The sequence below is a fragment of the Dysidea avara genome, chromosome 2 (genome assembly GCF_963678975.1).
Source record: "Dysidea avara chromosome 2, odDysAvar1.4, whole genome shotgun sequence".
NCBI lineage: Eukaryota > Metazoa > Porifera > Demospongiae > Dictyoceratida > Dysideidae > Dysidea > Dysidea avara.
The window spans coordinates 40,508,454-40,526,293 of record NC_089273.1 but is presented as its reverse complement, the minus strand read 5'-3'; the positions used below and the strand labels follow the sequence as shown (position 1 = coordinate 40,526,293).

The following is a 17,840-nucleotide window of genomic DNA, read 5'->3' as shown; positions in this document are numbered from 1 at the left end:
AAAATGTATACATGTTAGCTATCTCAAATAAAACACAACACAGCTACCTCATCCCCACTTACATGTTACAGTAGAGTTATGTTCTGCCTCATTTAGAAGTACATTTAATGGAAGGAGGGTCTATGAAGAGTCAAAAGCTGTGCCTCTTGATTCCACTCATCTTCTTGCTCCCTTTATATGCACATGTTAAGCCAACTCACATTCCCCAACATTATATTATTGTGAAATGTTGCATCATTTACATTTCTTCCTGGGATGTCACCAATCTACAAGTAGTACGTAGCTATCACCAATCTACAAGTAGTACGTAGCTATCACCAATCTACAAGCAGTACATAGCTATCACTATTACTAATCAACAACTATGTAATTGGCTTACTGTTGACAATCTTAGCCCTTGGCGGGCATTAAAAGGAACGGACTTCACTTCATTAGTTATACCATCTTTATCATCATCAAGAAAGCCTCAGGACAGTAGAATAAAGCAGTGTTATCTTCTCGACGTGATTAAAGCACGATGCATAGTCTGAAATTGATAGCTTCCCTCAAACTCGCTTAGATTAAAATTCGCGACTACATGATAGTGGGCATTAAATGGAAATTTACTTTCTTTTGTAATTATGCAATATTTATTACGAAAAGGCAGGAAATTGTACATAGGTGACGATTTTCGGCAAAAGTTACGGGATAGTGTGGTAAGAAATCGTCGCGTAAGATCAAGTGAGTTACAAGATTGACGAAGGTTCCTGGAAAGCTGACGGTGAGGTACAATCTTACGCCACTATCAGATAATAGTTCTTATTTAGAAACGTTTCAACAAGCCATAATAAACATGCGCACATTTTCTGTCGGCGGAACTGACCATAGACACGTGAGCGCGTAGGAAGCCACCAGTATCCATAATCATGCAACCACTGTTGCGTCATGCAGGTGTTACTGCTATTATAAATGTGCAGTTTTAATCGCATTAGCTACATTGTTCAAGACATCAGGTCAAGAGTCCATTCAGGAACTTACAACCTAGCTTGCTGCTTTATCATTGGGTTGATAGCTGGAAACGACAAATTGTGATCAAGGTATTAGATTGTATTATATTGTGTCTGTTACTTTGCAGAGCCTCCATAAGGGAGTAAGACACCAGAAAGTTTTGCACAAAAGATAGGATGTTTAGCTACAAACTAGAGTGAACAACCGATCATGGGGAAGCATGATGTTATAACAGCTGCCACTTACTTCATTGAAGTTCAGCAGCTTAGGTTATTGTAACATAAAGTAGGCTACATTAAGCAGCACTTATCCTCCAATAATCAGGTATGCAACAATTATCCTCCAATAAGTATGCAGGACTAATAGCGTGAGAGCTGCAGCAAATGGAATGTTCTAACAAAATCATAGATTCAGTTTCGAACATTGATTTATTTATTGTACTACCAGTAAACAGCAGTCAATTAAAAATATAGAGTGTACTTGTTCTTTAATTATCAATGAGCAAACTAGCTTTTCTATATCTTTAACATAGAGGGAGTACGATTCCTAGAGGTATAATCCTACATCTCTCGTGTTTACTTAACCATGTCCACCACTACCAGTAGATTTTATGATTTCGAAAGAAATGCATCTGTGCTATATAATTACTTTGCATGCGTAAACTCTCCTTTTAGCTGAAATTACGGATATTTTCGCAGGCATACTGCGTTTTTAGCTGAAATTGAGAATAAACGAAGCAATTAATGACGAGTAACCTTCTTACCATCACTATAATTTTAATTTAGTTGGCTCACTACAAATACCATCCTAGAATAACTGTATTCTTTACCTTATATGGGTGCATAAAATAGCGGAATTTCGGAATCATCGTGCTTCCATGTAGGGCAAAGAGGAGTGCCCTTTCAGTGTTTAGGATGTGTTTGTGGTAGCTATGAATTATGGTTAGAAATTTGTTTTTCTGCTCTTCACTTTTCATGCATCTCCTTAATGTAAGAGCTATTGGACGATATTCGTAAATTGGAAATTTGTTGTCATATTGACAAAATGGCCGTGATAGTGTGGGATTCAGAAATTTTGTCACGCACACAATAATGTTGTCTGTAGGTTTTTACAAATTGCGCCAGAAGATAATTAAGGTAAGAGTTAGTACATGTGCCGTGACGCTGCAAAACGTGCTCCAGCAAACAAAGCAGACCAAAATTTTAAAATTCGGAATACTGTTTCGCCAATAAGCCTCATCCACAATTACGTCATAGCGAAAAAAATGACGAAAAGAGGAGTGCTTTGTATAGAGAGCCATTGGAAGGATAACGTTTTGAGATGATCCCGTGAAGTCAGCAAGTGAAAAATCTGGTGAGACTTGTTAATGATCTTCCTATGTGGGGTACGAATAATCGCGCTTTTAAAAATTTTTTAGACCTTGTTTTGTTTTATGGCTACTCCAAATAAATCCTCTGTTTCCCGTCCACCGCCCGCATCTAGTTACTGTCAGCTCTAAATATTCCTTTATTCCGTATTCTTTTATTATTTTCCGGTAATTCTTGCATACTGACAGGCTTACTTGAAACCATGTCAGCGCACGTGTCAGCAGTGCTATCAAGTCGGCACAAACTTCACGTTTGTGCTATTTTTGCTGCTTAAAAGGAAGGGATAAAATTAAGTATGCTTCTATGTAGCTTTTCATGGTTGTGCCAGGCAAATAATGGCTTTAAAGCTGCTAATCGTATAATGAATAATGGAAATTCCCTCCACCCTAATGCAAATACGAATGAGTCCACGACGGGAAACAGAGAATTATTTGGAGTGGCCTAAAAGCAAACCTATAGAAAACTTTTGATAAAAGCGCGAAAATGCGTACCCCTACATAGGAATAAATAAGTCTTATCAGATTTTCTCCTGCTTTCTTCACGGGAAATGTCTCTGAAGAATTATTCATTATTATTATTATTATTAATGGACAAAAATTGCTTGGCAGTACAAGACTGTCAAGCTAGGCCGCAGGCCTTTGAGAGTGTCCATATCTTGTTGTTCTCCATAAATCATCAAGATTCTTCTTAAATAATGCCATGGTTGGTGCAGAAACAAGATCTGCAGGAAGAGAATTCCACAAATTAACTACTCTGTTGGTGAGAAATTTATGCCTATCCAATGGCTCTGTGTACAAAGTAATTCCGGCCCTAATAGTATTCCCATCCTCTCCGATCTCTAGCTAGAAGCTAAACCTCATTTAATTTATAAAAGACAAAAAGCAAAAAAAAACAGCTAAACCTACAGAGCCTATATACACCTACAAATCACCGCATGATTCTCCAGCATACACACAACCAACTCTCGGTCAGGGCGGGGGGTTCAAAGTGCTCCATGGAACCCCCTTTTGAAAGAGCCTCTCTTGCTTGAGATACTCTAATAGAGCAGTCAAGATCGCGCAGTCACAGTATTCTTAAGAGGAGCAGTGTAGCAGACTACACGTGGAGTTATAAATAAGGAAATATAGTTATCTATGGTTAGGGGCAGCTATTGTCAGCAGGTGATGACCTTTTTATTATTTTTTGATCTTCGAGTTACAGCTAGGCTGAAGCTGTAATTCCAGACTGTAACCCCCTTTTAAAAAGGCTGGATCCGCCCTTGCAAAGGCCTTAAGAAGAAAGCACTGCAGGTTACTGACCAAACGGCAGTGAGTGGGAGCATGAAACAGAGTTCAACTCCCACAGAGGATTGCATGCTAGGTCACAGGCTAAAAAGGTGCAAAAATGTCAGGGCATTGTGGCACCACAGACAAACAGAGAGTTTCTGTAGCAGATGGCGGTATGCAAGGTCACGAGAAATGTCACTCCTGGTGGTTTTCCTCAAAGCAATGTCCTGCAAGACAGTACAACTAGCAACAGACCACAAACCCAAGGACTCAACCACCAGGGGGACAAAGACTCCTCCAGAAGCCTGCACAAGCTCATCATGGTGAGCATCCTTGTCTTCTTCTAGCCACACCTGCTGAAAACTGCAGACCGACTCAACAAAGATTCCTGTAATGGATACCTCACAGTAACATCGAAGTACGCAGGTTTCCATGCACAAAGTCAGGGTGAAAAAACAACCTGGGCGATCCAATCGGAAGCCAGCACATCGTTGCTCTTTACGGCAACTAGCGTTGTCCTGAAATAAAGCACGATAACTCTCTGTACAAAGTACCCCCACTGTTTTTGAATTATGATGTAATTGCGGATAAAGATCATACCACCCCATAAAAGTTCCACACACAGTAACTTAGTGAATTTTTTGATTGGCTTTAGGGCTCTAAAATGATTTTGATACGCTTAATGTCATGATGACGCTAACTTCAGACCCTCCCGATCTTTAGCATCACACTATGAAAATAATGTATTACAAAACATTATAACTATCGCTGTGCCTAGAGTATCGGCACCGTGACTGGACATTTTGCTGCTAAAGTCACGGCGCACTCGCCCAGAATTCACACACTAGTTGAAACGTTTTTGCTGAGGTTTAGGCGAGCTAGGTTTAGCACGAGTCTAGTATTCCCCAAGAATTCAACTTTAAGGCACGCGTCTAGTAGTATGCTCCGAGCATTCAACTTTAGGGGACACACCTACATGCCCTAATACATGCCCTGAGCATTCGACGTTTGGCGACACGTATTGTACTTTAGAGTTAGGGTTAGGATTAGGATTAGGGTCAGGGTTTAGGTTTGGTTTCTTCTTTACCAGTGTTATTTAATAGGGTTCTTAGTGAATGACATATATAAGGTACAAACTAAAGGTGTAAGGTAGCTGGCACCCAGTGATACAGTGGCAGATCGCTGGGCTAGAGTATGGGAGGCCGCAGGTTCGAGCCTCACTCTAGCCAATTTTTTTTCGTTTTCACAGGCTTTTTGTCTAAGTTTTTTATTCATGTGATTATCGTGACTCTAAGCACAGCCATCTTGAAAAGCATGGTGAGTCTAGCAATTATTCTTCTGTTTTGAAGTGTAGGTCAGACAAGACTGGTTAACATGTTTGCTATTATGGTTTTGTGCCAAGGTTATGAATGATGGAAGTTTTAAAAAGTAGACAAAACTGATGTGTCCACATGCCCTATTTTCGCAGGCCCAGTCACATATATCATTCCATAATGAATCATCTAAACTCTAACAACATTCTCATTGATACCCAGTACGGCTTCAGATCCCAACACTCTTGTGTTACCCAACTTTTTCACTGATAGAAGACTTGTCATATGCTCTAGACCAACAGAAACAAATCGATATCATTCTCTTTGACTTTGCCAAAGCGTTTGATAGTGTCTCAAATCAAAGGCTATTAGTTAAATTAAAACACTATGGTATCAACGATCACATCTGTCAGTGGGTCAATACTTGGCTGACCATAAGGTCACAGCAAATAGCTTTGGGTGGTATTTTTTCTGACTCGATAGCTGTTCACTGAGGAGTCCCCCAAGGGACAGTCCTCGGCTCTCTGATGTTTCTTCTATACATTAATGATATCATGCAGGGGAGGATCCAGAGTTTGGAAAGAGGGGGGCACCTTGCTGAAAAAGTTGAAGAGCAAAAAAAAAAAGGTCACAACAATAATAGCTAGTTATCCTTTACCAAATATATTATATATTATATCATGTATGCTATGTAAAATAAAATCCTATTTATAGCTTCATAAGTAAGCTGCACTGCCTCATGAACATTGTGACTGCTTTATTAGAATAATTTACTGTTCTATTAGATTGTCTTGATCTTTTATGCAATTTTTTGAAGGGGGGGGGGGGGGGGGGGCATTTGCCCCAAATGCCCCATCCTGGATCCGCCATTCGATATAACAGAATATGTAAATTCGCCACTTCAGTTATTTGCTGATGACTGTTTAGTTTACAGAATTATCGCCGCCAAGGAGGATGCCATTCAACTTCAGCATGATCTTGATCAACTACACGAATGGGCAACTAAGTGGCAATTAAGATTCAATGTAACCAAATTTTCTATTATGTGGTTTACCAGATCATTATCACCGATCACATTCAACTACAAACTAAACAATCACAACTTGGGTACATCAAACCAACACTCCTACCTTGGTGTTATATTGGATAACAAACTATCATGGTCTCCACATATTGGTAATATAGCTGCTAAGGCCAATAGAACATTAAACTTCTTGAAACGCAATCTGAGTTGCTGCCCGTCTAATATCAAAGCAACAGCCTATCTTACGATAGTACGACCGTCAATGGAATACACTGCAGTCATCTGGGACCCATACCATTAGAGAGAATAAAAGTCTTAATGATTAAGACAAAATATACATTACAAGCATACAGGGGCCTAGACAAAGGGGTACCATGTGCTGATGGATCAGTACAGGAGCCCTGGCAAGGCTTACATCAACTAAAGGTTAATTAAATTACAATGTACAAAAAAACAACTATATTTACATATATGTAACACTTATAGAATTTTGCGTGGGCGAGATCAAAGGAAAAGTGTACTTTAACTTTCATAAATTACACTCTCAGCCGGCCAACCGCTTCATCGACCACAAAGAGTGCTTTATTTCACCGCAAAGAGTGCTTTATTCGTTCAATAAAGCACTCTTTGCGGTGCAATAAAGCACTCTTTGCGGGCAATAAAGCACAGTTGCCCACGTACCTTAGTGTAGGCTAATAGCCTACGGGGCTCGCGCCAGTACAACTAATCACCCAAGCCGGTGAAGGCTGTTAGCCTCGCCGCGCTGAGTAATCAATCACCCCAGCCAATACCAGTTCCACATCTGGATTGGTTTTATAGACATACCCAAATGCTTCGATGATGGGTGGGAGAAGGTAACGTTGCTGTTACGCTTGTTAATGTAAACGGACAAGTCCTGGAGATATCACGGAAATACTTCACCATGTGACTCGCAATAGAATTTTTTTTTATTCCGGCCCTAATGGCACTCCCATCCTCCCCGATCTCTAGCTAGAAGTTAAACCTAATTTAATTTAAAAAGCAGAAAAAAGAAAAAGCAGCTAAACCTACAGAGCCTACACAGGCCTACAAAAACACCGCATGGACCGCCAGCATACACACAGCAAAACCCCCGGACAGGGGCCTTAACAAGAAAGCCCTACAGTCTACTGGCCAAATTGCAGGGGGTGGAAGCATGAAACAGAGTTCAACTCCCACAAAGGACTGCCAGGCAACAGGCTAAATAGGTGTAAAAATATCCGGGAATTGTGGCGCCACAGACAAACAGAGAGTTGCTCTAGCAGATGGCGGTATGCTAGGCCACGAGAAATGCCACTTCTGGTGGTTGTCCTCAAAGCAATATCCTGCAAGACAGGACGACTAGCAGCAGACCACAAACCCAAGGACTCAACCACCAGGGGGACAAAAACACCTCCAGCAGCCTGTACAAGCTCATCATGGTGAGCATCCTTATCTTCTTCTCCCTTAGCAGCAGCCACACCTGCTGAAACTGCAGACCGACCCAACAGAGATTCTTGTAATGGACAACGTACAGTAACATCGAAGTACGCAGGCTTCCCATGCACAAAGTCAGGGTGAAAAACATCACCCGGGCGATCCAATCGGGAACCAGCACACCGTTGCTCTTTACGGCAACCAGTGTTGTCCTGAAGTAAAGCATGATATATTACATCACATAAAGCATCGTGCCTACGTATACGTATGGGTCCATGTCCACAGCCAAGCAGATGATCACCAAATTGATCAACAACACTACCACATGGGCAGCGAACTGGAGAAGTGGCAGAAAAGAGAGGGACACCAAGCCAGTATCGAAGAGAACATACAAACTCCTGTGAGGACATGGATAGGCCTAAAGAAATACAAGGAATGGCCCGAAGCCATGAACTGGTACAGGGGTCAGCAGCAATTGAACGAATTCTGGCTTGGTCCCGAATGGTAAGTGAATTAAGCAAAAGGGTCTGACGAGCAATATCAAGTTCATGTTGGAAAACACGCTGCCCACAAGCTGGATGGATGAGATCAGGAAGGGAATCACTGTTAATCAAGGGCAGCAGAATTGAGGTAGCAACATCCTGATCCGGGATGGAAGGAAACACGTCAGGACCCCACTAAAAGACTGGAGCAGACGATAACACAATTCTTGGGAGCTGAAACAAGAGCCTAAAAAGGCTGCTGAAGAGGAACTGGTAGCTATAGAATCGATTGTGGGTTGCGAGCAAAACCTGCCAAAAGACGCGATGAACGTCTACTATGCCAAACTATGGTGAAATACGCGTGAGTTACTTTGTTAAACTAGTTTGTGTGCCTTCAGGCTGCTAATAGTTCGTGCAACGCTTGTTAATTACGAGTCCTAGTGTATGGTGAAGCTACGCGACTAGAAAGTTCCATAAATCATTTAAAGCATAGCCTTGCTCGTGCTATATGATTCGCCTCGTGCTTTATTAGCATCTCGGCCGCGCGCCTCGTATTTTATTTTTCATATAGCACTCGTGGCTATGCTTTAACATATACTTAAAGTTTACCTAAGGTGGTCTAAAAGATCCATAGTAATATACAGCAGCTAGAGAAAGTCAGAGCTGCCTGTCCAGTAATAATAAATAAATAAATAAATAAAGTACAGCGTAGGGCAGCTAGATGGGTTCTAAATGATTTCAATCGATTCAGCTCAGTCACAGCTATGTTACAGCATCTTTCTTGGCCAGGCCTTCAGTTGAGACGTAAAATATCATTACAGGCACTTTTCAAAATTATGCATCAAGATTATTCACTGTCAATTCCTCCTCACTTTATTTCAATGACAAGATCCACCAGACTATATCACCCACATCGTTTTATTCTACCAAACTCGTCCACCTATTCACACCAACAGAGCTTTTTCTCCAGATCAATTAAGGATTGGATCAACTTACCATCTTCCATAATCGAGAGCAGCAATATTGACTCCTTTTCGGCAGAACTGCAAACATTGTATAGAACTCAATAACTGTAATCTTGAACTACTTAGCTAAATTCATTTTGTGATTGCTTTTTCCTGAGCATATCAGCTGTGCTGTCTGCTCAGTAACAACAATAATAATAATAGTAGGGGAAATCACTGTATTATTACTCAATGATTTTCATGTAGACTTGGGTAGGATTGGTCACCCAGAGTTGGATATTATAAGCACCTAGTGGCTTATATCAAGAACGTTCCATAGTGCAGTTACTATACTTGTTACAACTTCACAGGAATAAAAAAGTAACTGTTTCAACACAGTGACTTCCAGGTAAGTACATTTAGCTGGTGAAATAAGACTAGTGCACACATTTACTGCAGGTCTAGCTATTCCAAGCATTTAGTGGTAGTAATCATGCTTCTACTGTATTTTAAAGAAGACTTGCTTTCTTTGTCTCTCTTCAGAACGAGTTGTCATATAGCTATGTGATGTCATGGCTGCGTTACTGGACTAATTTAGTAGAGTTGGCAATGAAAAAATCAACTTCTATAGTTTCTCCTCACGTGATGAATTATAGATGTCAATTTCATCCTAGAGGCTGAAAGCAATTAAAATACTCCAAACACACAGATCATACCATTTGTATAGGCTACAAACCCAGGAAAGCATGTGCTATGGACGATATCCGCAATGACGAAATTCGATGTCATAATTGACAAAATGGCCGTGTTAGTGTGGGGGCTTCAGAGATTTTAGCACGCAGTATTCGAAATGAATGTTGTCTGTAGTTTTCTACACTTGGAACTACGAGATAATAAAGTTAAGAAGTAGTACACGTACCGTGACGATGTAAAACGAGTTCCAACAAGGAAAGCAGACCGAAAATTTTAAATTCAGACACAACTAGGCTTATCTGTATTGCATTATATACTATATGCCTTACCTTCGCCCCTTTTCGAATTTATAAACGCTATCATAGGGAAACACTACCTCGCCCAATACCTCACTGTACAAAGTCACTACACTAGCACGGCCATTTTGTTTTGTGACATCAGAAAACGTCATTACGGATATCGTCCATTGTTTGACGTGCAAACCAAGCAATTCAGAGTTGGTATTCTGATCAGAGTTCTGACCGCTTAAAATCAACTCCAGATGTTGCTCCAAATACTCTCCGAATTATTGGTATTAAATAGAAGGCCTAAGGCGAATCCATGCCACAATGTCCGCCTTTATAATCACGTGATCTTGCTTAGTTGTACCACAATTACGTACCTGGGGAAATCTCCTGAGAACTTGAAAAGGCGAGGTAAATGGCATTCTGAGAGCTTTGACTCTGGCCTGAGCTTGAAAGTGAAAGAAATCGTGAGTTTTACGGTGATGATCCGTGAGAATTGGTAGGCTGAACTAAAAATCCGTGAGTTTAGGGCTACTGCTTGTGAGACCTTGAGCTTGGTAGTGAAATAATGAGTCTCACGGTAAATCCGTGAGGGTTGGCAGGCCTGTGGAAGCGGTCTGAAAGGATTGATACATCTTTTGTGTAAATTTCAAATGCGTGCTTGCTATTCTTGGCAAGTTATTATTATTATTATTGGGGGTACAGGGTAAGGAGACAAAGCCTGTAAAAACCTGATATAAACAATCAAACTACTACAAAAATAACTACACAATATCATACTGGTAATCATAATAAAATCTATCTAGGTGCGACTTGAACAAATTGGTTGAATTAGCATTAACTGAGTCATATGGGAGTCCATTCCAATCATTTATAATTCTTACTGAATAAAAGTGACGGCGTGGCAAGCTGGTAGCGTGTGGTTTGTAGATCTTTAAATCATGACCTCTTGTTATAGAAGATGATCGAAGGGTAAGTTAACATTGTACCAGTTTATAAAAGGTGATAGTCATCTCTCATCCAACTACCGCCCAATTAGTTTAACATTAATTGTGATTAAAGTAATGGAGAGAAAAATTCATCGTGAACTTGTCAAAGCATTGGTGTCTCACAATCTTATCAGCAACTATCAGCAGTGTGAAAAATGAAAAGCAAAATAGGCTGGTGCCTATCTCACAGGGTGATTATTAATGGATCATTTTCTAATTCGCTACCTGTATTATCTGGAATGCCCCAGGGATCTGTTCTTTGGTCTCTATTGTTTTTATTGTACATTGATAACATCAAGAGTAAATAATGGAAAAGAGAGTATCCAACTGCCATACACTGCATCAAAAATGAGCATGTCAAGTAGAGAAGCCATCCTGTTGTGCTATCAAAGTAAGTGTTGAATGAAGTAATAAACACCTTCTAGCTCAGACTGTTTGACTTCAAATCATGCCTGGGAACTTCAGGGGCGTAGCCAGGATTTTTTGAAGGGGGGTTCCAGCACCAGAATTGAGTTACTAGAAGCAGGGGTCTGGGGGTGCAGCCCCCAGCCGCTGAGAGACTTTCAATATTTTAGTAAATCAAAACTCAGCAAATTACTATATTTTATGCAAAAAGTACATTAATTATGATGCATTAAGTGCCCCAGGGATGAAGGTAGTACTAGATAAAGTCACCTAGTGGAAACAGACAGCATAACACATAGAGACACATATAGTAATCTGTAAGTGATGGTCTGAATGCCACCTGAGGTAGCACTTTTACGCTTCATTTATTTCGTAGGTGTGCACATGTAAACACGTGTACACGTGTAAACATGTGTATTCTTATAAATTCATTCGCAATAGCGAGTAGAGGTACTTGAATTCCTCTGCCTGAAGACCTGTAGCTACCCATTTCAGTGGATTTGTGTAAGTTAATTCAGTTCTAGTTAACCAGTATCACGATTTTAAAAACTTAACTCTGAAAAGGGGGTTCGTCCGAACCCTTTGAACCCCCCTGGCTATGCCCCTGAACTTCAAACAGTCTGAGCTAGAAGGTGTTTATTACTTCATTCAACGCTTTCTTTGAAAGCACTACAGGATGGCTTCTCTACTTGACGTGCTCATTTTTGATGCAGTATATGGCAGTTGGATACTCTCTCTTCCATTATTTACTCTTGATAACATCTATCAATCTATTTCTCATAGTTCAGTACTAATGTTTGCAGATGACATAGCTCTCTATATACTGTACAAGGAAATTGTATCTCCAGATATGCTTCAAGCCGATTTGAAGTCTTTGATTGGTCTCGTGAGTCGTGAATGACAACTAAACTTAAATCCTTCCAAATGTTAGACAACCTGTATTTCTTAAAAACGTTCACCTCCTCCTTCAAGCTGCAGATTAAATATCATCTTTTATCCACCAAATCTGTTGTATGATACATTGGTGTATTGAGTGGTCGGACCATATCAAGTATACCGTTGCTAAGGTAACTAGATCCTTTAATATTCTTCGGCATTCTATTATACATGTCCATCTTCTGTTAAAGCTGTATGTATTGTCTGTCCCATACTGGAGTATGCTTCTCCAGTACACTGTTAAAAATGAGGTGCTATGATAGCACCTAAAAATGCTATGGTAGCACCTAAAAGTGCTAAATTTTGACTGCTCCAGTCAAAAAATAACACCTAGAGGTGCTACCATAGCACTTCATTTTTAACAGTGTATGGTACCTGCACTCATCTGGTGGCATCAAACAGCTGGAAAATGTTCAGCGCAGGGTGGACAGATGGATTTGCGGAAGTCATTGGAATCTTACCTGCAAACAATGGTCCAGATCATCTTACTGTTGCTTATATCAATTGGAGTGGCCATCATTGCACCAGGGACAAAAGTACTTCACTGTCTGTCAAGTACATACACCACCAATCAGCAATTTCTTCTCCATGGTATTTCTCTGCAGTTAATAGACATTCAATTCCATCAGCCATAGACACCTCTATATCCGCCATCAATGCTTATTGGTTTCAATTCACTTTTCCTTTGTAACAATGTACCTGTTCCAATATCTTACAAATAATAGACCCCAAACTATTCCATGTTGCCCTCCGGCACTTTCTTTTTAAATTAAATGTTGCTTTGTATTTATCTGCTATTGTACTGTTTTATTTGTTGTTTTTGTATTTTGTATTGTCCTTGTATTTTTTCACTCTGCCCATCTTACCAGATGCCATCTAAGCATGCAGAAATTCTTTTACCATCTGGCAACCCATAAAATATGTAGAATTCTTTGCATGACATTATTATGGAGCAAAACTTCATTCTTTAACTTTAACCACGCCAGACTACTCTTCATAATTTTTTAACTAGTATTTGATGTGTTTTTACTATGTTATATTTGCTGTAGTGATGTTGTTCTTTTTGTAGTTGCTCTTTGTAGCCAGCAAGGAGGAATGGCTATAGCTGATTATAAATCATCCAATTGCCTGATAGCAAGAGTTCATAATATTATATACTGAGGAGAGTATCCTACTCACATATACCCCTGTAGTAGTCTCGCGTGGCCAGACCGCTTTTTCTCCGTCACGGCGCTTATCGATTAGAGATTATAAGCGCCTACTCCGAAATAGAGTCTGGTCCAGAATCAATATGTAAACTCGTTTTCACACCCCAAGCAAGAGCTCGGGGTGTTTAATCAACTTTCGTCATAAAGCGTATACTTCCTTTTAATTTTCAAGCCACGTACGCACTGGAAATTCCATGAACGATAGCCGGTAGAGTCGATGAGAAACACTGAGGCTGGTCTTCTAAGGCTAAAAAGAACACGGATTGATTCCTTGCTCAGTTCGCCTTTAGCCTTTTTGCTTTCACAAGGAATTGGTCCGTGACCTTTTTAATCAGCCTCAGTGTCTCTCATCAACTCCACCGGCTATCGTTCATTGCATTTCCAGTGCGTACGTGGCTTGAAATTTAAAAGGAAGTATACGTTTTATGATTAAACACCCCGACCTCTTGCTTGGGGTGTGAAAACGAGTTTACGTATTGATTCTGGACCAGACCCTATTTCGGAGTAGGCGCTTATAGTCTGTAATCGATAAGCGCCGTGACGGAGAAAAAGTGGTCTGGTCACGCGAGACTACTCCTGTAGAAGGGCGTATCGTGAAGTTATGACGTAACGACACGATGTTGTGGTTTGTGACGTACGAGCAGCCGTAAAAGTGAAAGAAATTTTTTAAACTTTATTTATTTTTATATACATTTTAAAAATATTCTTTTTATTCCGGCCCTAATGGCACTCCCATCCTCCCCGATCTCTAGCTAAAAATTAAACCTAATTTAATTTATAAAAACAAAAAGCAGCTATACCTACAGAGCCTACAGAGTGCAAGAATCTTTAGCACCATTTCACACTCGCGACGCTCAGGATAGCCGTATTTGCGAATGGCCTAGCAAGAAACGCCTACGAAGCGGTATTAACCCATGAAGGAACGATTGTAGTTCGGTGAGAAACGCTTAGAACTGGAGTTAATTTGGTTGCTATCGACGTTGTTAGGCATGCGTTCAAGCGATACCATGTTCAACTAATGACATCATTAATTATACAAAGAAAAACGGGCGAACTCAGAAGTGTTACGTCATAACTTCATGAAACGCCCTTCTACAGGGGTATATGAGAGTAGGATACTCTCCTCAATATATATACATTATGACTTCTTTCTGATAGTTATAGCTATTAGAGTAATTAACTGTTTTAATAGAGTATTTTGATTTAGCGAATTATTTTATTATTTATGATGCCATTTAAATAATTCACAGCACAATAAGAAAATGAGCTATAAGCTGTTATAACTTAGATCTAACTTAGACCTGAGAGTTGAAGAAGTCTGCAAAGTATTGATGCTGATAATCCATAACTTGACTTGTAGGACATTTGGTCACATTATACCCCTCAAGTAGCACTATTGCTTGGTGTAATTTTGAGGTGATAGGTTAACAACATAATGAGTTATGTTTAGCCAAACTTGGAAATTTGGAAAGGCTACTAGACCTTTCTTTGCAGATCTGGTCACAGATTGTCTTTCAAGCCACAAATAAGTAATTATTTGCTGATGCATGCATTTTATATGTTAAAAGATGTTTCACATAGTTTGTGTTTCTATTCCTACTAGTGATCTTTCCTGACTGCAAGTACATTTGAGATACTAGCAAATTTGCTCACAATGTCTAGTAAGTTTTAGAAAATAATTGCACTTAGATATGTTACATGTTGTGGTTAAAACTATGTATATTATAATAATGCACAATTTATTTCAAGAAATGCATGATGTTTATATAGAATACTTGATTGCTGTTCAAAACTACAAAGACAGGTGTAGTTCAATGCGGTTTCACAGAATTTTGGAAATCGTTCAGCTTTTAAAAGTGACACTATATTCAAAAATGGTTCAAGTTTCCATAGCTTTCCTGGTCATTGGAAAGGTACTGGAACAGCAGTATTTCTGCACATTTCCATACCTTTCCAACTTTACTTATGGAAATGTGGCTGTTCCAGCGCCTTTCAATGATAAGGAAGGCTATGGAAATTTGAACTGTTTTTGTAGTGTGAAGATTGATAAACTCTAATTGAATAGTTTAAGTAATTTGAAGCCAACATCTATTTTTCAGGCTAAGTTTATGGTTAAAACATTATTGTAGAGACAGTATTAATTTGGCTATGTTCTATGTAAGTAAAGCCAATAATTCACTTTTCTTTATTATGAACTCTTGGTAAAGTGGTACCTCTTCTACTTTGGAATTGGAAACAAGTAGCTATATCGCACAAAATATTTTATTTAGCTACATTTTCAAATGTACTGCTTTGTTATTAGTGCTATTATCAAGAATATATGTGACCGGGCCTGCGAAAACAGGGCATGTGGGTACAAACTACAGCCCATCACTCTACAGGTCATATCTCAGCACTGGAAAAATATATTTCCATTCTGTAACTTGCATCATGATGCCAATTAAATGTCTACTGAGAGCTGAAAATTGCAATGCCATAGTATAATGGTACAAAATGTTATGAGTGATGAAATTGTGAAAAAGTAGACAAAAATCATGTGCCCACATGCCCTATTATCGCAGGCCCGGTCACATATATTATGTAACCAAATTTCGTAAAATTACTCTTATGGGTGCATTTGAGACTTTTAATATTTAGTTCAGAAACACAGCATTATAAGTTAAATTCCTACCCATTTAATGGTAGAATAAACCATAGATACCCTGAATTACCAGAAAAGTTTGAAAAGTGTTTTCTGCTACCATGCTACTTTCAAAAACTCTAATTGTTTTGAGTGCAACCATAAGAGTGATTTTCTAAAATTCAGTCACATAATATGAATTTGAAAGAATAATACATTCCTAAATATATTATACTTGTATAAATAAACCATGGATTAGCATTAATCAAGTTAGTCGTGTTCTGCAACATTAGACTGCATATAGCTATACAAAATGATGTTTTGATTTCTTAGCCAAATAAATGTAGCTAACACTGATTACTCCATTAGTGCATAACATATTTTATACATATTAATTTTATATCCTATGTGTGTATATTGATAAATATGTACTATTTAATATAAGCCGATAGATAGTGCATGAACTGAACTACTGTATCACTTGCTGAAATTTGCTCATATAATTTATATATAGTTAAAATGAAACACAATAGTATTTAAGTTTCTATAAAATACAAATTCTGCATTAAAGTAATCTCTCTTTACCAATTATCAGAACTTTTCATTATCCAAACTACGGAAGTGACTGTTGTATTAGAGTATCTTGATGAAACTGTACGTTCTATTAAAGTATGTGAATGGAGGTCTGTTTATAACTGAATGGAGTTCTATTGTCCGAATGTTTTGATTATCTAAATCCTATGAGTTCACATAATGGAAGGAGCACGGCACAGTAAGTTCAATGGGCCCAATGAGCTCATATAATGGAAGGAGCACTGTACAATGATTTTAATGGGTCCAATGAGTTCATATAATTAAAGGAGCACTGTACTACTTGTAAGATTGTTTCATACAGTCATTTATAACCTAGTACCAAATAGTTGCCAATTAACAAAAGTCTTGAGGAATAACTTCTAGTTTGCATGTTACATGTGACTGTTCTATTATAGTATTTCGATCTTAAAAAGGTGCAGAGACTGTGCACCCTTTTAAACAAGAGTGTAAGAACTTCAACCCTTTAGTTACCTGTCTTCTTGTTTATATGCATATCTAATTACATTTACCTTGACATTTGGTCATACTGTGCCTTCCTCCATCATGACATATATGAGGCATTCTTGTGATCTACAATCAAATAATTTAAATTTGGTACTGTTACCTATTGTGGGAAGTTATGGGAAACAAGGAATTCAATGATGATTGTCTTACTCTACACATGTGGGATATACCAAAGCATATGGGACAATTACATGGATGGTTGCAAAGGTTGCTTTACAGTTCTGATAAATGAAGTCATTAGGTTTTTTGAGCAAAATGTTTTGTAGCAGGGATGTCAAATGGATTTTTAAAAGTATGATAAATGCATGTTTCAGTCACAGCATCTTGTAGAGCTCGGGTTAGCCACATTTGTTTTCGTAATAGCCAGCAATTGTTAAATAAATTAATATATATGTGGTTCTCCAGACTTCTCTATTGAACACCATTAGTAGCCATGGCACAAAACAAAAGCAAGCAATGTAAGGATGATTATGCCACTTTGTATTATCAATCGAGTAGTATTGCCAGGAAACCAATACATGCATTCAGCAGTGATTGAAAACCATCCTATCGATAATTTGGAATGCTTTTCTACATGGCGATCGACAAAACCAGCCTGCTGAAATCTTTCACACGTTTTCTAAGGATGGATCTAACGTTTGGACTCTTAGCTACTCTAATCACTAGGAAACTCATGAGAAGAGTCTGAGTCATAGTGGTGACCTTTGTTTCATAGTGGTGACCTTTACCAGGTCACCACTATGAAACAAAAAAAATCAGGTGCTTAAACTGTCTTGAGAACATGTAACCCA

The 17,840-nt window shown here is 38.9% G+C and overlaps 1 protein-coding gene across 1 annotated transcript in view; it reads left to right on the top strand.

The window, feature by feature from the left end:
- Positions 1 to 937: 937 nt before the first annotated feature.
- The window catches only part of LOC136247317 (histidine--tRNA ligase, cytoplasmic-like), a 35,157-nt gene continuing 18,254 nt past the window's right edge, over positions 938 to 17,840 (top strand). Inside the window, exons 1-2 of the mRNA XM_066038938.1 lie at positions 938 to 1,076; positions 14,935 to 14,992. Coding sequence (XP_065895010.1) covers positions 14,986 to 14,992 — 7 coding nt within the window. The 5' untranslated portion in view covers positions 938 to 1,076; positions 14,935 to 14,985. The remainder of the gene's footprint in view (positions 1,077 to 14,934; positions 14,993 to 17,840) is intronic.